Below are 21,467 nucleotides of genomic sequence, written 5' to 3' on the forward strand. Positions count from 1 at the left end.
GCAGTACTGGACTGGGCCTAGAGAATCCTGCTTTCAACAGGGGCTGGGCCTGGCCTGCAGGGGCAGTGAGACCTGCGGAACTTCATTGTGCCCCTGTATTGTTTTAAGGTCATGAGGTCTCAGAGCTTGCATTATTAATTACTTTCTGCTTCCTTGGTAGAGCTGAGGCCTGTCCCTGCCCTGGAGGAGGGGGTGGGAAGGAGCTAGTAAACATGAACTCCAGAGGGAGCACTTGTCCTGTAGGAGCTTAAAGGTGCTGTGCTGTGTAGCTAGGTGTCCCCCACCACCTCCTGGGCCATAGGTTAGATTCTAGCATGCTAGGGGCACACATGCATGAGCACAATGCATGTACAGCTCTGCAATGTGACAAGTATGCAGCTAGGCCTGCACTTGTGCAATACCCCCTTAGCTCTGTGTACACATCTGCAGACACCTGCCTAGACACCCTTACACACATGGATGCCTGCAGCTCTGCTTACCTCTCCTGGTGACAGCGAGGAAGGGCCTGGGGGTGAAGTATAATACTTGTCCCTGCATTCCCAGCACTCCCTAGCAGTTGCAGCTGTGTGTCCTCCACCACCTGTGCTAGGGCTTCCCCATCTCTACATGCTTGGCCATAATGACACAAAATTACTGTTTTTCTCTTCTTTCTCTTTAATAATAACAGCCAAGTACCACATAGGGACAACCTGGGGCAGGGGCTATGGGGACTTCAATGTGTCCCTGCAGGCTTGGGCAGGGGGACAAAGAAGACAGGGAGGAAGCAATACAGAGCCACCAGGCTAGGCCTGCCCATGTATCTGAGACCCTCTGTCCCTGTCCCAGGGTAGTTCCCCTGTGGGAATGATTAATGATGATTAATTACAGAGTTAACTGCGAGCGAGTTACAGGGTAGTGATCTTCTGGGTGTTATTGGGATGTAGACACTCCATCCTAGGGGAGGGTCCTGAATGGAGAAACTGAGGCAAGGGCAAGGACCACATCGTGGCAGTCTCCTGGGATAAAGTGAGGGCAACTTTTGGCAGTGAGTTAGCTGTGTCAGCACAGTGCAGGGGGGGGGGCTGTCCCATATCCCTGTCCGTCCCCCCCCCCAACAAACAACCAAAAAAACAGGGTAGGTGGGAGAGAGAAGCTGCACCCTACAGTGGTGGTACTGAGCATGGTGTGCCAAGACAGAAGTAGGAGGGGACACGCACATTAATAGACCCAGGTGACAGGCACCCACTGGGGCTCAGCACGCAGGTTCTCCATGGCCTCACGCAGCTGTCCAAAGGTGTGCTCCAGGTTGTCATTGGTCAGACTCAGGTCAAAGTAATGGCTGTAGCCATGCTGTATGCGACTGCTCTCCTCTACTGTCCGCCGGGCATCAGCCTCCTGCCCACATCAGTGCTGCCTCAGTTTCCTCATTGCTTCCCAATCCCCACTCCCGCTACACTGTGTCCCTTGTCCCAAGCACCCACCGTGAGCTGTTTGATAGCCACGCCACTCTCCAGTGCTGCCCGGTTCATGGCCCGCAGGGTTTCAGCACTGGGGGCTTCGATGAACACCACATAGGGCACGAATTCTGCTGTCCTAAGCACCTTCACTGCCTGTAGGGGGATGGGGTGGGGCTGAACCCTGCAGACCTCCCCTCAGTCCTCCTCGTTCAGGTGCTGCCTACCTGTGGGTTGACATCCAGGATGCACATCTTGCCAGCGTTCACCACAGCACGAATGGAGTCAATCTTGGTCCCGTAGAGGTTGCCCTCATACTCGCCGTGCTCCAGATAGTGACCTGCCTTGATGTCTGCCTCCATCTCACCCCGTGACACGAAGTGGTACCCATGCCCATCTTTCTCGCTGTCCTTGGGCTTCCGTGACGTGTCTGCCCGCAATGTCACCCTGAGCACCCAATGCCAGCCCACCCTGGGGGTTCCATTCAGTACATGGTGATGGTAACAGTGCTGTGACATAACTGAGCGTGGCTGGGTTACAGTGCTACTCATGGGGGATGGTGCTGCTCTTAGGGGATGGTGATGTACATGGGGAGGCAGTGATGCTTTTATGGGCTGGTGATGTTCAAAGAGAACAGTGATTATGCCTGAAGGTGACCATGATGCTCATGGGGGACAGCATTACATTTAGAGGACAATAATGCCTTTTAGGGGGATGGCAGTGTTTTAGGGGGCCGTAATAGTCACTAGGGGAGGGTGATACTTGTGGATGACGTGGGGACACTCACAGGGGATGGTGGTGCCATAGCGTGCTTGGTCAGACATGATGAGCTTGTTCTTGAGGCTGCGTCGCCCCACGCCCTGGGCACCGATAAGCACTAGGGTTTTCCTCCGGAAAGGTGGCATGCGGGCCACCTCCTCATAGATCAACAGCTCATGGCGGTCAAACTCTGTGCAAGGGACAGGCACTCACTGTGTGCCATGGGGATCCCAGGGTGCCACCACAAGCACAGTCTGGGGACTGTCCCTGGGGGATGCTCACCGGCATTCTTTGTGGTCAGGTACATCATCCTCTTCTTCCTCTTCCCACTGAGGCTGCTGCACAGGGCTCCTGCTGAAGGCACGAGGCTGGCTGTGCCAGGGCTAGGGACAGCACCAGGGCACGAGGACATTGCTACAGGAGCTGGGGACCCACAGTGGGGCAGGGGGCTCCATACCAGATGTGGGGGCCACCTCCAAGTCTCGCTTTACGAAGGCTTTTCGCTTCTCCTCCAGCAGCTGGCTGGGGATAAGACCTGCACTGCCCCCCTCCACATGGCATGCCTGAGGGGGACAGTGTGGTGTGTGGGGATCCTATGTCCCCAGGAACCCTCCCCATACTGCACTCCTGGTGGGAGCACAGTATGGCACATTGAGGTATTCCTTCCCAGCCTCAGGCTTCCCCCACCCCCCCTGAAGAAACAGCAACAACACACCTTCAGCAGCCCCTAGGCTGCTGGGAGACCCTGGACTGGGGGGACAAAGGATAACAATGCCCAACTCTTACCTGCCACCAGTTGGGGTCATCCTGGTTGACGATCTGCAGCAGGTCTCCGGCGGCAAAGCGGAGCCCGGCCTCCTTGCAGGGAATGAGGCTATCAGAGGCTGGGTCGTAGTCGAAGTGGCACTTCACAAAGACCTGGGGACAACGGGGGTCACCAGAAACAGGGGAGACACACATGGGTGTCATGCTTCTGGCTTCCTGCAGCACTGTGCCTCAGTTTTCCTAGCACTGTGCACACTCACACATGCACACACGTCCTCCCTGCCACTTGGTGCAGGCAGGCGTGCAGGGCACCCATGCACACACAGGCAGCACCCAGGGCAGCACCCAGACACCACAGCAGTCCCAAGGCAGCGCCTGCACAGAGCCCTGCACTCACACACAGCCCTGCACCCAGGCATAGTGCAGCTGCAATGGCACACGTGTGCATGTGTATGCAACAGCAGTGTCCAATCCCTGGCTGGGCAGGAAGTGTGCACACAGGCAGCAGCAGCGTGCCTGGGGACACACTGTGCCAGGCGGTGCTGTGCCAAAGGACTTGCTGACAGTGCTTCTTTGTTCCTCTCTGGGTGACAGCACGCAGCTGATGTGCAGGGTAGGGGACACAGCACTCAAGTCCCGCTGTGGGGAGGGGAATGGAATCAGATGAGTGACACTGCAGCCACCATGGGTAGGAGTGGGGTACCCTTGTGGGTGCCCAGGGTACAGGACACAAAGAGGCAGTGGGACTCCCAGCTATGGGACACTCCCAGCTGGTTTGCAGGGGACATGAAGCTCAGGGGGCTGGAGACATAGGACACGAGAGCATGGGTAGATGGGACACAGGGCACATGGCAAAGGAACAGGTGACACTTGGATATAGGGCATGAGCACAGCATGGAGACAGCACAGAGGTGGGAACAATGTAGGCAAAGGGCAGTGGGATTCATGGGCATGGAGGTACATGAGCCATAAGCAAAGGAACTGGTGCAAGGTGCAACATGCAGGGTATGGGTGAAGGATGTAAATGTGAGTACCTGCCGGGGCGGGTGTGGCTCCTGGTAGCTGGGCAGGATCTTGAGGACGACGCTACCACTGGCATGGCGCAGGCTGTCCTGCAGCACCCGTGGGTCGCTGCCCACCTCCTGCCCATTCACCTCCCGGATGACGTCCCCTACGTGCAGCAGGCCCTGCTGGGCCACCATGCCCCCATGCAGGATGCGGGCAATCACCAGCTCCCCCCGCTCCACCCGGAACGTCACTCCCTGGGTGGAACAGTCCCACATCAATTAGCCCCCGCAGCAGTCGCCTTGCATCACTGCCCCAGCACCTGGCAGTGACACCAGAGACTTCCCCAGTATCCTGCAATGTGCCAAGTACCATGCAATGTCTTCAGAACCATCCAAGGTTTCCATGCAATGCCCTCAGTAATGTCCTGACATCCAGCAGTGTCCCCTGCACCCAGCAATTTCCCCAGTACCCTGCAGTGTCATCAGCACTGTGCAATGCCCCCAGTATCCAGCAATTCCCCAAGCAGTGCTGTCAGCACCCATTAATGCCCCCTGCAACTTTCATCGCCCCCTGTACTCGGTGATGTCCCCAGCATGATGCAATTTCCCCAACACCGTGCAACCTCTCCAAAATTATGCAATGTCCCCAGCACTATGTAATACCCTTGCAATGCTTCCAGCACCCAGCAATGCACCTTGCATTGCCCCCAGCGTTGTCCTGATCCAGCTTACCAGGTTCTCCCCGGCTGTCTTGCGAATGCCCACCATACGTACGGCGTCGGGGGGCACAGGCTGGTTGTTGAAGGTTGGATCCAGGACAGGGCTGGGCGGGGGTGTCTCATAGCTCTTGGAGGCCACTGAGTCATGGGTCTCCAGTAGGGACTGCAAGGTGCACAGCAGTCACACATTTGTGCACACACACCTTGCACATGTGTGGGGTTTGCACATGCACCTTGCATGCACAGGGCTTGCATGCCTCCTGCCACACCTGGAAGTGAGGCTCACGCAGGATGCGGGCCAGCTCGGCTGCTGCACTGTCCTGCTGCACCAGGTGTCCAATGTCATGCAGGATCTCCTGCACCAGCTCCACATTGTTATCCCGCACTGCCTCCAGCTTTGTCTCCTCCAGTCGCTCGTGGGCCTGGGTGGGTGCAAGGGACTCCTGCTGCCAGTGGTGCCCCCATTTGTATCCACATGGTGCACACACACACATACATGTACACTGTGCACATACACTTATGTCCACATACACCGTCTGCGTGGGCACAGAGCCCTGCATTCACATGTGTAAATTCACCTGTTTGGATGCACATCTGCACCCAGCCTTGCATGCACACTACCAGACCAACCTGTGCATACATGTGCCAGTGCATGCATGCATACACAAATACAAACACATTGTGCTGAACGTGCAGGACATACGCCAATCACATGCACCCCATAAGCACAGCCAGCAAGTGGAACACGTGTGAATACCCCATGTTGTATACAACCTCTCCCCACTCATACCCAGCCCCCCCTCACTGCTCCCCAATCCCACAAACAGCTGCAGGACAGGACCCTCATACACAGCTGTGTACACACACTGCATGCACACTCACTTCCATGCACCCACATAGACACATGTGCAAGCATACACACACCTTCCTACGTGCACACATATATGCATGCACACAACCATGCACCCATACAAGTGCATTCCCATACATGCATGCACACAGATGTGCATACCTTCCCATCACACACATGCAAGCAGCCACAAATGTGTATCTTCCTCTGTGCAACACAGGCATGCACACACACTTGTGCCCATTCACACTCAGCCACCTACACGCCTCCATACTCCCACATCCCCCCCTTTCCCCATGCTTCAGGGTGACAGGAGGGACACAGTGCCACCAGTGCCTTGCGCCACTGTACCTTTGCCAAGGACCTTACTATTGGGCTCTCCATGATGCCGCGGAGGAAGATGAGGTCAAGGTCAGCAGCACCCGGGGCGCTGGGGAGGCCCAGGAGGTTGTCGAGGACTTGCTGCATGGCTGGGGACGTGGGGATGTGGGAACACAGGGATACAGGGACAGTCAAGGGAGGGGGACAGGGGCAGATTCAGGGTCTCCATATCCCCCTCATCTAACCCCAGGGTACTTGATGGTGGTGTGATGGGATGCCCTGCTCCAGTGGGGCCTAGTGGCTCTGTGCCATGTCCCCCCTCCCTCCTTGCAAAGGGCTGCCTTCCCAAGCTCCCACCTATTGTTGCAGGAGGCTGAACTACCCCTCCAGCCCCCGCAGTGGGGGCAACAAGAACCTACCTCCAAAAAACATCACTTGGGGAAGGGGGAGCGGGGGGGTGCTTACATAGGGAAAGGAGGGAACTCCTCAAAACCTCCCTGGAGGGGTATTCCCCACACTTGGTTCATGCAGCAGCAGGCAGGATGCAGTATAGGCTGGAGGGGGGAGGTTTGCAACACAACCAGGCAGTGCAACGCAAACAAGAGATAGCAATGCAAATAGGCATGGGGGGGGGGGGGGGGGGGGAGATGGTTGCTAGATGGAGGACAACAACGACACAGCACTGCAAATGAGGAGGTTGCAATGCAAACAGGGGGATGTAATGCATCTGGGGAGTGCAATTCCACAAGGTGGTGTGATGCAATCAGCGAGGGGACTGCAATGCAAACGCAGGGTGCACTTGCAATTGGAAGGAGAGGCTGCATGCAATGGCGGGTGAGGCTTAAATGCAGATAAGAAAGGGTGGGAAGAGAGGAGGTGTTGCTCCCAAACATCCCCCACTCCACACCTAGGGGGGTCACAGCATGACCCAGGAGATGTCCCGTCCCTCCCCCCGCCCTTCACCCCCCCAACTCCTGCCCCCAGCTTACCCCTAATGCATCCCCACAGCCATCAGCCCCCGCACAGCATCACACTCTGACCCGCACTCCGCGCCCGGGCATCCACCCTACCTTGGGGACCCAGCGGGGCGCTAGGAGCAGACAGCGAGGCCCCAGGGCCAGGGCCACTGCTCATGGCTACAGGCAGCAGAGCCCGGCCTCCTGCCCGCCTCCTGTCCAGATCCGGGTACCACAGCCCCCACCGGTGCCTTCTGCACCCCGAGCCTCGCCGCAGCACACGGGTGTGCAACAGGAGCATGGCCGTGTAAAGGGAGCACAGGCATGCAAAAGGAGAATGGATATGTGAAAGGAGCATGCATCCTCTGGTATGTGCTCACTGCCTCAATCATGGTAGGTGCAAAGCCCACATATGTGTGCAGAGTACAGAGTCCCTGTACACAGCATGCACATTAACAGAGATGTGTGCATTCTCATATGTGATACACCTGTGTGATTGTCTCCGTACAAGCATACTCATGTTGCTGTGCACACCTGCCTCTACATGCTCTGCACCTATGTGTGCAACCATGTGAGCATCAGTGTACAAGCACAAGCCTGTGTGTACTCATACACTTTTGCACAATGTGAACAGCTGTGTACATTCAAAAGCATATCTAATATGCCCCTAATATGCACACACGTGTGCACAGTCCTGGTCAGCCACAAGCCCAATCACTTGGGCACATCTACACACATATGCATATGCATGCCCCCGCCAGTGCATGTTCACATGAATGTAAACTCGTGTGCACATGCTGACACATGCCTCCCTTTGTACCCTCACACTTGTGTGCACACACACCATGCATGCTCACATGCGTGCAGACCCGCATGATCATACCCTGTGCATGCCTCCCATGCTTGCACACGCCCGTGCACACTCTCACTCTCCCCGCGTGTGCTCACCCGTAGGAGCCCCCCCGCACGCTGCCACGCACCTTCCCGTAGGTTCAGGCGGGGGAGGACGGCGTGTGTCCCCTTTAAGGGGGCAGGTGACGTTGCCATGGCAGCCGGGGGGGCGGGCAGCGAGCCGGGGGAACGGATTTAAAGGGGCCGCACAGCACCCAACATCCCCCTCTCCCCGCCGCAGCCCTTCACGTGGGTGTGATAACCTCTCACTGCACACCTCAAGCCCACTGGGACAGGGACGGGCACACTTACACCTTATGCACATACGCATTCACATGCTAGGAAATGCTTCACCCACGCGTGCCCACACACGAGAACCCCCCCCCCCCCCCCCCCACAGTCGCCAGCCCAAAAGCGAAACGATGCGTCAACCCGCATGATATCCCAGCACTGCTGTCCCCAGCACGTTTTTCCAGCTGCCACCTGCTGAACAAGATGTGTTGCAGGCTCTGCTCCATGCGTGCACTGTCATGCAGAGGCTCATATGCGGTGCAACTGCGCACCACGGGAACAGGGCAATGGTGTGACAGGCTTTATAGGGCTACACAGGAACACTGGGAACCGCGCAGAGAAGAGAGGAAACGGGCAGGAAAAGGCATCTCCTGCCACTGCCATGGGGGAAGAAACATCGCTTCCTCACATGCCTCCACTTAACCTACCCACATGCTGTGCAGTCATGGAAAAATCACATTTTCCTCAACGTCTGAGAATCCAGGTTTAGTGACCAGCTGCTGGCTGCCCATCACACACATCCACACATAAACCCATGGCATGTGGTGGCACCACAGAGCGCTCCCAGAGGTTCTCAGTGCACCCCAGGGTGCCCTATTGTGGCCCATGGAGCTTGAGGAGTCATCTGGTGTGACCCAGAATTTACTGGGACATACTTGAACTACAGTAGGGTACACTGGAAAGCCTTTAGTGAACCCTAGAGCATCCCAAGGAGCTCTCAGAATATGGTAGGATGCCCAAGAGTCTACTTGGGCATCCTTGGAAGCCTTTAGGAAAGACTGGGCGGTTTCTAGGGCAACTTTGGGGATACTGAGCAGCACTGCCAGGCACTGGGGGGCTCTGAGGGGTACTGGAAGGCACTGGGGAGCTCTGAGAAGCACTGGGGGGTGCTGGGGGTGCATATGGGGGCACTGGAAGGCCCTGACGGGCTCTCAAGTTCTCTGAGGGGCACTGGGGAGCTGTGACGGGCAATGATGGGCACTGGGGAGATCTGAGTGGCACTGACAGTCACTGGTAGGCTCTGAGGCTCACTGAAGAGCACTGGTGGGCACTGGGGGGGCTCTGGGAATGTCTGAGGGGCACTGAAAAGTACTGATGGGCACTGGGGGGCTCTGAGGAGCAGTGCAGGACACTGGGGGGCTCTGTCGGGCACTGAAAGGCTCTAGGGGTCTCTGATTGGCACTGGGGGCGCCTGCAGGGCTCTGAGGGGCCCTAGAAGGCATAGGAGGGCCCTTGGGGGCCCTGCAGGGCTCTGGAAACAACTGTGGTCCCTGCAGTGTTCTGGGGGGCACTGGGTGGCCCTGGGGGGCCCTGGTAGGCACCAATGGACACTGGGGGGCCCTGGGGTCCCTGAGGGGCACTTGGGACCCCTGCAGGACTCTGAGAAGACCTGAGGAGCACTGGGAGACTCCTGGGTGTTTGGATGGGTACTGGAGGGCTCAGGGAGGCTATTTGGGGCCCTGGGGGGCACTGAGGCCTGAGGGGCACTCAGGGGGCCCTGGGGGAGTCTGAGGTGCATTGGGGGGCACCACTGGGTTCTGAGAAGCACTGGTGGGCCATAGGAAGCTCTGAGGGGTACTGAACAGCACTCAGGGACTCTGGGAGCCTCTGAGGGGCACTGGGGGGCCCTGGTGGTCTCTGAGGGGCTGTGAGGGGCACTGAGTGTCACTGAGAAGCTCTGGGGAGTCCGCATCCCCCTCCATCCCCTTTAAGCTGTACTGCTCTCCCCTTGCAGAGCTCTGGGGCTCCCTTCCTTTCCTTCCCACCCTCCCATTGATTCCCCTGTATGTTTTCCAGGCTGCATTCTCTTATTCCTGTTGTTTCTCACCCTTCTTTTGGATGCTGCTTTTTATTCCAGGATATCCAACCTTATGGAGGAAATGGGGTTCACATCTCAGAAGGCAAAGAGCATGTTTGGCTGTGAGCTTTCTATTTCAGTCAGGTGGGTCCTAAAGCAGAGCTGTTGGTAGAGGTGTCAGAGAAGGAAATGGAAGCACTGCACATTTCATTAGGGAAGTGAATTAATTACATGGATTGATTCTCAAGGTGATAATTTGGGCCACGGAAGCAGCAGTGGGCTTTAATAGCCTTCAGTGCTCCCTACACAGAGGCATCCCTGAGGGTTCTGGTGGGTGAGGTGCACCCCGCTGTGACTGAACCCCACTTGCAAAGTGTACAGTAAACAAATGTACAGTTAGCAGAGTGGTGTGGTTAGAACGGTATTTGACAGGTTTTATAGTTAGAAAGATTATTGTGATAGAAAGAGACAATCAAAAATAAATGAAATGCCCACCGTGTCCTAGGCTTGCAGTAGAAAACTCTTAAGGAAAGGATCTCCAGAAAGAGATTGTCACGGAGTTATCTCTAGATCTGAGTCCGTGACAGGGGCACAAACCCAGGAGACAAAAGAGAGAGGAAAAAAAACAACTACCCTGCTTATTAACAGCGCGGTGCGGCCAGACCTGGCCCTGTGACTAATGAGGCAAGGCACGAGAGGGAGAAGGGTAGGGAGAAAGCAGATGGGTCTAACAAAAAACAAAACAAAACAAAAATAACCGCAACAATCTGAGGAGGACCAGTAACTTACTAAATCCAACAAAATCAAAGAAAATGAGAGAAACAGAGCATCAAGCACGAGTTCTTACACAGGGAAAGTACATGCTTTCTCCTCCGCGGCCAACCGAGAAAGAGCAGCTGCGGTCTGCACATGAGCTCCGCCTTTCTTCCTCTTCTGGCGTTCCTCCGGGGACGCCGCTCCTCCCTTCCCGTGCGAGAACCCGAAATGCCCATAAAGGCAGATCGCAGAACCAGAACATCAACTCTTTAACTCGCATTGCTTTACATGATGCTCTGATGTGGAATACTGAGAACAAAAGTCACAAAACCACAACAGAGATCGTTCCCCAGGGGCAGTCAGACCTTCAATGGGGTCTAGGAGAGGCGCAGCCAGGCTCCACCCTTCCATTCACACATCTGAATTGCCTTCACCTGTGTTCCCAAGGCTGACTCAGTGCTCGCCTCAGCTGATCGATCAGTGGTTTAGGCCGTGACTCAACAGCTCCCATTCTGTGCTCCCCTGTCTGTTAGAAGCATCACCAATTGGCATTGACAGACTGGGATCAAAATATGTGGGCTATCACAGGTTATCCATCTATAAACCTCCCTTGGCAGGTATTCATTTTATTCATATTCTTTACTTCGTGGCTGTATGGGCACTGTGAGGACATGGCCTGAAGCTGTGATGGAGCACCTGAGAAGGGGTGCAGCCCTGTGAGCACAGCTGAGGGAGTTTGGCTGTGGGGTGGGGCTGAGCCGGGCTTCCCCCCCTCCCTGACCCCATTTAAGGGCTGGGAAGCGTAGGGGCAGCATCTGAACCTGGGGAGTGCTTCCTTTAGGGTGTAGGGTGGGCCCTTCTGTATTGTAGGGCTCTGAGCTCCCCCCTTTGTACTTGGTGGGTTTCCTTTGAGCTGCTGAGCATGCAGGCTTCCCCACCTCCCCTAATTGCACACCAGGCCATTGATGACCTTTGTGTCATCGTGTCTCATGGCTTCAGGTGTCATAGCATAGACTGCTTAGAGTTGCAAGGGACTGTTTATGATGATCTAGTCCAACTCCCCCACAGTGAAGAGGGACATCTGCAGCTAGATCAGGTTGCCCAGAACCTGATCCAGCCTCACCTTGAAAGGAACATGGCATCCGCCACATCTCTGGGCAACCTGTTCCACTGCCTCACCGCCCTCACTGTAAAATATATTTTCCTTATATCTAACCTATTTTTTTCCTTGTTCTTTCCTTTAGCTTCCCTTCAGGTATTGAAAGGCTGTTACCAGATCACCTCGGAGCCTTCACTTCTTCAGGCTAAACAGCCCCCCCCCCCTCTCAGCCTGTCCTTGTAGGAGAGGTGTTTGATCCCTTGGCTGATTTTTTTTTTTTTTTTTTTTTTTTTTTGTGGCCATCCTCTGGATGTGCTCCAACAGGTCCATGTCTCTTCTGCACTGAGGACTCTACATCTGGATGCAGTACTCCAGGTGAGGCCTCTGCAGCACAGAGCAGAGGGGCAGGATCACCTCCCTTCACCTGCTTCTTTTGATGCAGCCCAGGATATGGTTGGTTTTCTGGCCTGGAGGGCACATTGCTGGCTCTCTCTGGCTTTCTTTCCTTCTTAAAAATGAGTGTGATGCTGCCTCTTTTCCAGTTGCTCAGTGAGGCACTATTTTTGATCTAATACAATGGCTTCCTCAAATTCAGTCCAATCAAAATTCTTTGCTGTCTAGTTACAAGGACTTACAACAGATTGTGAGCTCAAGCTTTACAGGCCAGTGGTGGAGCCAACAGGGAGGCCTCTGGATTTTCAGAAAAGACTGAGAAGACTGATAATCAGGTGCTTTGTTTGATGTTTTTACTCGCTGTCTTATTAAGGACTCTGTCTGTCTGTAGGCACGTTTGGTTGGTTTGGCTGGAGCTTTGGAGCTTGGTGCTTATGACTTCAGTTCTTTATGACACAGAGCTGTGCCACTTGTGGCCTAGACCAAATACATGTATTGTTGGAGGAGATGACTCTGTGCATTGTATTTTTTTTAATGCTTTTAAAGTCTGAGGATGGTATCTGCCTTCAAACAAGGAACATCTAAAAGAAATTCTTCTTTTTTCTTGGAGCAGTCGTTCAGGGAAATGTGGATTCTTTCTTCTCTGCTGCTATGTTTCCTGTAGTGGTATTCTAGGAATGGCTTCTGTCACTGATTGCTTACTTGCTTATTTTCAGTACTGAAAGAAAGCTACCATTCTTTTTCTTCTGCCTACGTAGAACTCCCTTCGTTTCCTTTGTAGTTTTGAGCTGCGCTCTGGAACAGAATGTACAGCTTGATCTAGAACAGTTGCCAAATAGGTGTCTGTGGGCAGATGGTGCTGAACTTCCCAGACACAGGTCATAAAGTTCCTTGCCTCCTTGCAAATGTTCCTGTATATTCTTATATAACATATGTTACTGCTGTACTGAGATTATTATTACAAATCCATTATCTGTTTCCCAGAGGTGATGCTGAGAAGCATGCCACATGATGACATATGCATACCTTGTGCTTCATTTTAATTCTTCCTTCAGGTCAAAAGTAGACTGAAATCATTGAAACTGTGCCTGGAAATCTTGCTGTTATTTAAACCGTTCAGCCGTGCTGCCCATGGTAAGAATGCCCTGCGGCAGATCCTGGCACTGGTTGTGAATGAAAGAACTGACAACAAATTCCTCAATATCGAATCCGATCTCCTGGATCTTTACAAGCCTTGGGTGAGCCAGATGGAATCTAAGATGGGTGAGGCCAGGTACGGAAGCTGTTACTGTGATGTTTCTTATAAGAGTTGCACGGCTGTTTTGCATTGCTCTGTTGATCGTTCCAAGGCACCCTTCGCTTCGCTGCACGCATCTGTCCGATTGAGACCATGTTTTTTCATCACACCAGATGCTGGCTGAAATATATGTATGTATATGTATTAAAAAAAAAAAAAAAAAAAAAGACGTGACAAGATCAATTTCCTGGTTATGTATTTAATTATTTGCAGGTAATGGTAAGCACTTAGGACTAGTTTGGTGGGTGAGTCGAAGTTTTCCTTGTTTTTTTTTAAGTCGTCTCCCTTTCTCCCCCCCTTTCCTCTCCTGTGTTTTTTTTTTCCACTGCTATCAAAAGAAAGAGACGAGCGGATACCCGTCGCAGTCCCTGGCGAACCGGTCAAACCGGTCGGGGGAGTTGTTCCCGTGGTATCTCGTGCCCCCTCATGGCCAGTCAGCGGAACTGCATCGGCATGGTTTCCACGGTCACTGGTGCCCTCTCGTGGCCAAGTGTGGGAACTGCGAAGAATTAGTTTCGGCGCTCCCTGGTGCCACCACATGGCCAATCGGTGGAATTGCAGCCGTGTTTGTTAGGAGGCGGAGGCAGCAAAACGCATGCCCACAGACTCGCGGAATTCATTTATGTATTGTCCGGTCTTGCGCAGCCCATCCTTCGATCTTTATTATACTTAGTCCTCCAGGCAGTGCTACGCATGCGCCGTGAAGCTTAAAATTAGCATCCATTCCTCCTAAGCCCTGAGGGCCGGGCGGGCAGTCAACTCCTGGTCCTCGGGCTCAGCGCTTCTTTTCTCTCTTGCGGTGTTGCGTGTTCGTTGCCTTTTTGCTCGGGGGGTTTGACACGCGAGCCTGCCACGGAAACTGACTATTTTGGCTCCGAACGTACCCTACGCCCGTCGCATGCGTAATAAGAAGTCGAAAAACAGCATGCTTAGGTGTGTGCCCGAAAATACGCATGAGAAATAGTATGTCCACGTTAGAAAACACTAGAGTACCACCGAGACTGGCGAATATATTTCACTGTCACGGGAGTGCGCATGCGTACTGCCGCCTCGCAGTTCGCGCATGTGTACGGACGTCACGAGGTTCGCACATGCGTATTACGTTTAAGGATCTCGCGCATGCGTAATACGTGCATTAGGCTAGCACATGCGTACTGGCGTCTCGAGGTTTGCGCATGCGCAAGGACGTCAAGCCTACGGCGCATACGTAGTACGCCCTGGCAGGTTGCGCAAGCGTACTGTGGTTTCGGGGCTAGCGCATGCGTACTGCCCCCCCCACCCAAAAGGAACGGCGCATGCGTACTGCTACCTGGGGATACACGCATGCGTACTGCCATCACGAAGATTGCACATGCGTACAGCCGTACCGAAGATGGCGCATGCGTACTTTCGTCTCGCGGTTCACGCAGCCGTACTACACTCACACATCTCGCGCATGCGTACTACCATCTCGAGGCTCGCTCATGCCTAGTGCTGTCAAGGCTATCGCGCATGCGTAGCACAGCTACGTGACTCGCGCATGCGTACTGCCGTCTCACGACTCCCGCATGCGTACTGCCGTCTCGGGGCTTGCACATGCGTACTACCGTTCAGTGTCTCACGCATGCGTACTACGCTCAGTAGGCCCGCGCATGCGTACTGTCGCCTAGACTCTCGCGCATGCGTACTGCTGTCTCCAGGCACGCGCAAGCGTACTGCGTTCAGACTGCTACTGCATGCGTAGTGACGTGCAACGGCAGGCGCATGCGTACTGGCATCTCAAACCTCGCGCAAGCGTACTACAGTCAAATAAATAGCGCATGCGTACTTCCGTCTTCCAGCACACGCATGCGTATTACGTTTACGAAACTCGCGCATACATAATGCCGTCTCGTAGCTCGCACCTGCGTAATGTCCTAACGGGAACGCGCATGCGTACTGCCGTCTCGCGGCTGGCGCATGCGTACTACCGTGTAGAGGCTCGCGCATGCGTACTGTTGCCTCGGGCTATGCGCATGCGTACTACGTTCACGAACATCACGCATGCGCACTGCCGTGTCACAACTCGCGCATGCGCACTGCGGGCTCAAGCCTCGCGCATGCGTACTGCGGTCAAGAGCATTGCATATGCGTAGTGCTAACAAAGCCCTCGCGCATGCGTACTGCCTTCTCGATCCTCGCGCATGCGTATTTCCTGCTCGCGACGCGCTCATGCGTTCTGCCGTCTACAATGTGGTGCATGCATACTACTGTCTCGAGTCCCGCTCATGCGTACTGCCGTCCGTAATGTCGCGCATGCGTACTGCCGTCAACAATGTCGCGCATACGTACAGCCGGTTCGCGGCTCGCGCATGCGTACTGCCGTCTCGAGGCTCGCACATGCGTATTGCCCTCTCGCATCTCGCACATGCGTACTGCCGTCTACACTTTCGCGCATGCGTACTGCCATCTCGAGGCTCGCGCATGCGTACTGCCGTCTTTAATGTCACGCATGCGTACTACCGTATCGCGTCTCGCGCATGCATACTACCGTCTCGCAGTTCGCGCGTGCGTAGTGCCGCCTTGAAGTTCGCGCATGCGCCCTGCCGTCTATGATATGGCGCATGCGTACTGCCGTCCATAATGTCGCGCATGCGTACAGACGTCTTTAATGTCACGCATGCGTACTACCGTCTCGTGGCTCGCGCATGCGTACTGCCACCTCGCCGCTCGCGCATGCGTACTGCCGTCCTTAGTGTTGCGCATGCGTACTACCGTCTCGAAACTCGCGCATGCGTACGGCCATCTCGAGGATCGCGCATGCGCATTGCCGTCTACACGTTCGCGCATGCGTACTACCGTCGCGCGTCTCGCGCATGCGTACTGCCGTCTCGAGGCTCGCGCATGCGTACTGCCCTCTACACATTCGCGCATGCGTACTTCCGTCTCCGGTCTCGCGCATGCGTACTGCCGTCTCGCGGCTGGCGCATGCGTACAGCCGTCTTTAATGACACGCATGCGCACTACCGTCTCGAGACTCGCGCATGCGTAGTGCCACGACGGAGTTCGCGCATGCGTACTGCCGTCTACACTTTCGCGCATGCGTACTACAGTCTCGCGTCTCGCGCATGCGTACTGCCGTCTAGACTTTCGCGCATGCGTACTACCTTCTCGCATCTCACGCATGCATTCTGCCGTCTCGAGGCTTGCGCATGCGTACTGCCGTCCACAATGTCGCGCATGCGTACTACCGTCCCGCGTCTCGCGCATGCGTACTACCGTCCCGCGGCTGGCGCATGCATACTGCCGTCCACAATGTCGCGCATGCGTACTACCGTCTCGCGTCTCGCGCATGCGTACTGCCGTCCCGCGGCTGGCGCATGCGTACAGCCGTCTTTAATGTCACGCATGCGTACTACCGTCTCGCGGCTCGCGCATGCGTAGTGCCGCCTTGAAGTTCGCGCATGCGCCCTGCCGTCTATGATATCGCGCATGCGTCCTACCGTTTCGCGGCTCGCGCATGCGAACTGCCGTCTATAATGCCACGCATGCGTACTGCCGGTTCGCGGCTCGCGCATGCGTACTGCCGTCTCGAAGCTCGCACATGCGTATTGCCGTCTCGAGTCTCACGCATGCGTACTGCCATCTCCAGGCTCGCGCATGCGTACTGACGTCTACACTTTCGCGCATGCGTACTACCGTCTCGCGTCTCGCGCATGCGTACAGCCGTCTCGCGTCTCGCGCATGCGTACAGCCGTCTTTAATGTCACGCATGTGTACTACCGTCTTGCGGCTCGCGCATGCGTACTGCCGTCCATAATGTCGCGCATGCGTACTGCCGTCTCGCGTCCCGCGCATGCGTAGAGCCGCGTTGAAGTTTGCGCATGCGTCCTGCCGTCTATGATGTCGCGCATGCGTACTACCGTCTAGACTTTCGCTCATGCGTACTGCCGTCTACACTTTCGCGCATGCGTACTACCTTCCCGCGTCCCGCGCATGCGTACTGCCGTCTCGCGGCTGGCGCATGCGTACAGCTGTCTTTAATGTCACGCATGCGTACTACCGTCTCGCGGCTCGCGCATGCGTACTGCCGCCTCGAAGTTCGCGCATGCGTACTGCAGTCTTCAGTGTCGCGCATGCGTACTACCGTCTCGCGACTCGCGCATGCGTAGTACCGCCTTGAAGTTCGCGCATGCGTACCGCCGTCTTTAGTGTCGCGCATGCGTACTGCCGTCTACAAAGCCGCGCATGCGTACTGTTGGTTCGCGGCTCGCGCATGCGTACTGCCGCCTACAATGTCGCGCATGTGTACTACCGTCTCGAGTTTCGCGCATGCGTTCTGTCGTCTCGAGGCTCGCACATGCGTACTGCCACCTACAATGTCGCGCATGCGTACTACCGTCTCGCGTCTCGCGCATGCGTACTGCCGTCTCGAGGCTCGCACATGCGTAGTGCCGTCTACACTTTCGCGCATGCGTACTACCGTCTACAATTTCGCGCATGCGTACTACCGTCTACACTTTTGCGCATGCGTAGTGCCGTCTCGCGTCTCGCGCATGCGAACTGCCGTCTCGAGGCTCGCGCATGCGTACAGCCGTCTTTAATGTCGCGCATGCGCACTACCGTCTCGTGGCTCGCGCATGCGTACAGCCGTCTTTAATGTCACGCATGCGCACTACCGTCTTGCGGCTCGCGCATGCGTTTTGCCGCCTCGAAGTCCGCGTATGCGTACTGCCGTCTTTAGTGTCGCGCATGCGTACTACCGTCTCGCAGCTCGGGCATGCGTAGTACCGCCTTGAAGTTCGCGGATGCGTACCGCCGTCTTTAGTGTCGCGCATGCGTACTGCCGTCTCGCGTCTCGCGCATGCGTTGTGCCGCCTTGAAGTTCACGCATGCGTACTGCCGTCCATAATGTCGCGCATGCGTACTGCCGGTTCGCGGCTCGCGCATGCGTACTGACGTCTACACTTTCGCACATGCGTATTGCCGTCTCGGGTCTCGCGCATGCGTACTGCCGTCTCAAGGATCGTGCATGCGTACTGCCCGCTACACTTTCGCGCGTGCGCACTACCGTCTTGCGGCTGGCGCATGCGTAGTGCCGCCTCGGACTCCGCGCATGCGTCCTGCCGTCTTCAGTGTCGCACATGCGTACTGCCGTCTCGCGTGTCGCGCATGCGTACTGCCGTCTACAACGTCGCGCATGCGTACTGCCGTCTCGAGGCTCGCACATGCGTATTGCCGTCTCGCGTCTCGTGCATGCGTACTGCCATCTCGAGGCTCGCGCATGCGTACAGCCGTCTTTAATGTCACGCATGCGCACTACCGTCTCGCGGCTCGCGCATGCGTAGTGCAACGTCGGAGTCCGCGCATGCGTTCTGCCGTCTTTAGTGTCGCGCATGCGTACTACAGTCTCGCGGTTCGCGCATGCGTACTGCCGTCTCGAAGCTCGCGCATGCGTACTGCCGTCCATAATGTCGCGCATGAGTACTGCCGGTTCGCGGCTCGCGCATGCGTACTGCCGTCTTGACTTTCGCGCATGCGTACTACCTTCTCGCATCTCGCGCATGCGTACTGCCGTCTCGAGGCTCGCGCATGCGTACAGCCGTCTTTAATGTCACGCATGCGTACTACCGTCTCGCGTCTCGCGCATGCGTACTGCCGTCTTGCGGCTTGCGCATGCGTTCTGCCGCCTCGAACTCCGCGCATGCGTACTGCCGTCTTTAGTGTCGCGCATGCGTACTGCCGTCTCGCGTCTCGCGCATGCGTAGTGCCGTCTCGCGTCTCGCGCATGCGTATTGCCATCTCGAGGCTCGCGCATGCGTATTGCCGTCTCGCGTCTCGCGCATGCGTACTGCCGTCTCGATGCTCGCGCATGCGTACTGCCGTCTACACATTTGCGCATGCGTACTACCGTCTAGACTTTCGCGCATGCATACTGCCGTCTACACTTTCACGCATGCGTACTACCGTCTCGCGTCTCGCGCATGCGTACTGCCATCTCGCGTCTCGCGCATGCGTACAGCCGTCTTTAATGTCACGCATGCGTACTACCGACTCGTGGCTCGCGCATGCGTAGTGCCGCTTCGAAGTTCGCGCATGCGTACTGCCGTCTACAACGTCGCGCATGCGTACTGCCGTCTACAAAGCCGCGCATGCGCACTACCGTCCATAATGTCGCGCATGCGTACTGCCATCTCGAGGCTCGCGCATGCGTGTTGCCGTCTACGCGTTCGCGCATGCGTACTGCCGTCTCGAGCCTCGCGCATGCGTACAGCCGTCTTTAATGTCACGCATGCGCACTACCGTCTCGCGGCTCGCGCATGCGTAGTGCAACGTCGGAGTCCGCGCATGCGTACTGTCGTCTTTAGTGTCGCGCATGCGTACTGCCGTCTCGCGTCTCGCGCATGCGTAGTGCCGCCTTGAAGTTCGCGCATGCGTACTGCCGTCCATAATGTCGCGCATGCGTACTGCCGGTTCGCGGCTCGCGCATGCGTACTGCCGTCTAGACTTTCGCGCATGCGTACTACCTTCTCGCATCTCGCGCATGCGTACTGCCGTCTCGAGGCTTGCGCATGCGTACAGCCGTCTTTAATGTCACGCATGCGTACTACCGTCTCGCGTCTCGCGCATGCGTACTGCCGTCTCGCGGCTCGCGCATGCGTACAGCCGTCTTTAATGTCACGCATGCGCACTACCGTCTCGCGGCTCGCGCATGCGTAGTGCAACGTCGGAGTCCGCGCATGCGTACTGCCGTCTTTAGTGTCGCGCATGCGTACTGCCGTCTCGCGTCTCGCGCATGCGTAGTGCCGCCTTGAAGTTCACGCATGCGTCCTGCCGTCTATGATGTCGGGCATGCGTACTACCGTCTCGCGGCTCGCGCATGCGTACTGCCGTCTAGACTTTCGCGCATGCGTACTGCCGTCTCGAGGCTCGCACATGCGTATTGCCGTCTCGCGTCTCGCGCATGCGTACTGCCATCTCGAGGCTCGCGCATGCGTACTGCCGTCTACACTTTTGCGCATGCGTACTACCGTCTCGCGTCTCGCGCATGCGTACTGCCGTCTCGCGGCTGGCGCATGCGTACAGCCGTCTTTAATGTCACGCATGCGTACTACCGTCTCGCGGCTCGCGCATGCGTAGTGCCGCCTCGATGTTGGCGCATGCGTACTGCCGTCTATAATGTCGCGCATGCGTACTGCCGTCAACAAAGCCGCGCATGCGTACTACCGTCTACAATGTCGCGCATGCGTACTACCGTCTCGCGTCTCGCGCATGCGTACTGCCGTCTCGAGGTTCGCACATGCGTAGTGCCGTCTACACTTTCGCGCATGCGTAGTGCCGTCTACACTTTCGCGCATGCGTACTGCCGTCTACACTTTCGCGCATGCGTACTACCGTCTCAAGGCTCGCGCATGCGTACTGCGGTCTCGACTCTGGCGCATGCGTACTGCCGTCTCGAGGAGCGTACATGAGTACTGCTCTCTAGGGTTTCGCGCATGCGTACTGCATTCTCGCCGCATACAGCTGCAGTTCCGCGCATTGGCCACCTGGCGGTAGCAGAGACAGTGGAAAGAAATACTCCGACGAAATTGCCGCGGATCCTCGGCGCAGCCCCTGGCGATCCGTTCTCTCTTTTGATGACGGGGAAGAATACGAAGTTAGAATGGGGGCAACGACGAAGAAAACAGACGTAAAGTACTCCAAGCCCATGAAAGCTGTGCTAAGTGCTTATGAATATCTGTAAAAATGAGAAAGGGATTTTTTTTTTCTTTTTGCCATCATCTGTTGCATTGTTTCAAATATTCACATACCAAAATGTAACTGCCCAGCAAATTTAATGATGATGAAATTAAAGCATGTTGGCAGAAAGTACCGGGCCATATTAATGTTCGCTCACCCTCTGTCTTGTTCGTACTTTAATGTCTTTGTTTCCAAGCGCTTTTTCTTCAACTCCAAGTTTCATTTCTGTCTTTTTATTCTTTTTAATGCCATAAAATGGATATCTTTAGGCCCTAGCATGTCTAAACAGGCAGACACTGCATAAAGCTGCAGTTCTGAGATTCGTGTGGACCATTACATTGTTTCCACAAAGATTAATGAAAACGACAATATACACACACAAATACACACCCAATACAGAATCTGGCACTCTACAGTCCTCTCAGAGCTTGTTA

At 55.7% G+C, this 21,467-nt stretch overlaps 3 protein-coding genes across 39 annotated transcripts; all 3 read right to left on the reverse strand.

Moving 5' to 3' along the window:
• Positions 1 to 630: 630 nt before the first annotated feature.
• Positions 631 to 14,358, reverse strand: MPP2 (membrane palmitoylated protein 2). Of its 37 annotated transcripts, none has more exons than XM_046904480.1 (13): positions 10,638 to 14,358; positions 5,903 to 6,003; positions 4,953 to 5,105; positions 4,697 to 4,846; positions 3,992 to 4,219; positions 3,357 to 3,596; positions 2,979 to 3,110; positions 2,650 to 2,755; positions 2,475 to 2,546; positions 2,221 to 2,382; positions 1,661 to 1,953; positions 1,461 to 1,589; positions 631 to 1,374 (listed from the first exon to the last, which is right to left on the reverse strand). In XM_046904480.1, exons 1-13 carry the CDS (start codon positions 10,780 to 10,782, stop codon positions 1,198 to 1,200), a joined length of 2,088 nt encoding a protein of 695 aa, XP_046760436.1. In that variant the 5' UTR covers positions 10,783 to 14,358; the 3' UTR covers positions 631 to 1,197. The 37 variants fall into 37 exon arrangements, 36 of the variants coding, with proteins under 36 accessions (XP_046760436.1, XP_046760435.1, XP_046760443.1 ...); XM_046904479.1 differs by having other exon boundaries at positions 5,885 to 6,003; XM_046904487.1 differs by having other exon boundaries at positions 9,821 to 10,721.
• On the reverse strand, positions 13,472 to 17,071 carry LOC124417427. The gene has a single exon (XM_046904502.1). The coding sequence runs from the start codon at positions 16,645 to 16,647 to the stop codon at positions 15,904 to 15,906; it is 744 nt and encodes a 247-aa protein (XP_046760458.1). The 5' UTR covers positions 16,648 to 17,071; the 3' UTR covers positions 13,472 to 15,903.
• Positions 13,472 to 18,733, reverse strand: LOC124417428. The gene is made up of 2 exons (XM_046904503.1): positions 18,110 to 18,733; positions 13,472 to 14,182 (listed from the first exon to the last, which is right to left on the reverse strand). Exons 1-2 carry the CDS (start codon positions 18,689 to 18,691, stop codon positions 14,111 to 14,113), a joined length of 654 nt encoding a protein of 217 aa, XP_046760459.1. The 5' UTR covers positions 18,692 to 18,733; the 3' UTR covers positions 13,472 to 14,110.
• Between the last annotated feature and the right edge of the window lie 2,734 nt (positions 18,734 to 21,467).

Source organism: Gallus gallus, chromosome 27, assembly GCF_016699485.2.
Source record: "Gallus gallus isolate bGalGal1 chromosome 27, bGalGal1.mat.broiler.GRCg7b, whole genome shotgun sequence".
Classification (NCBI taxonomy): domain Eukaryota; kingdom Metazoa; phylum Chordata; class Aves; order Galliformes; family Phasianidae; genus Gallus; species Gallus gallus.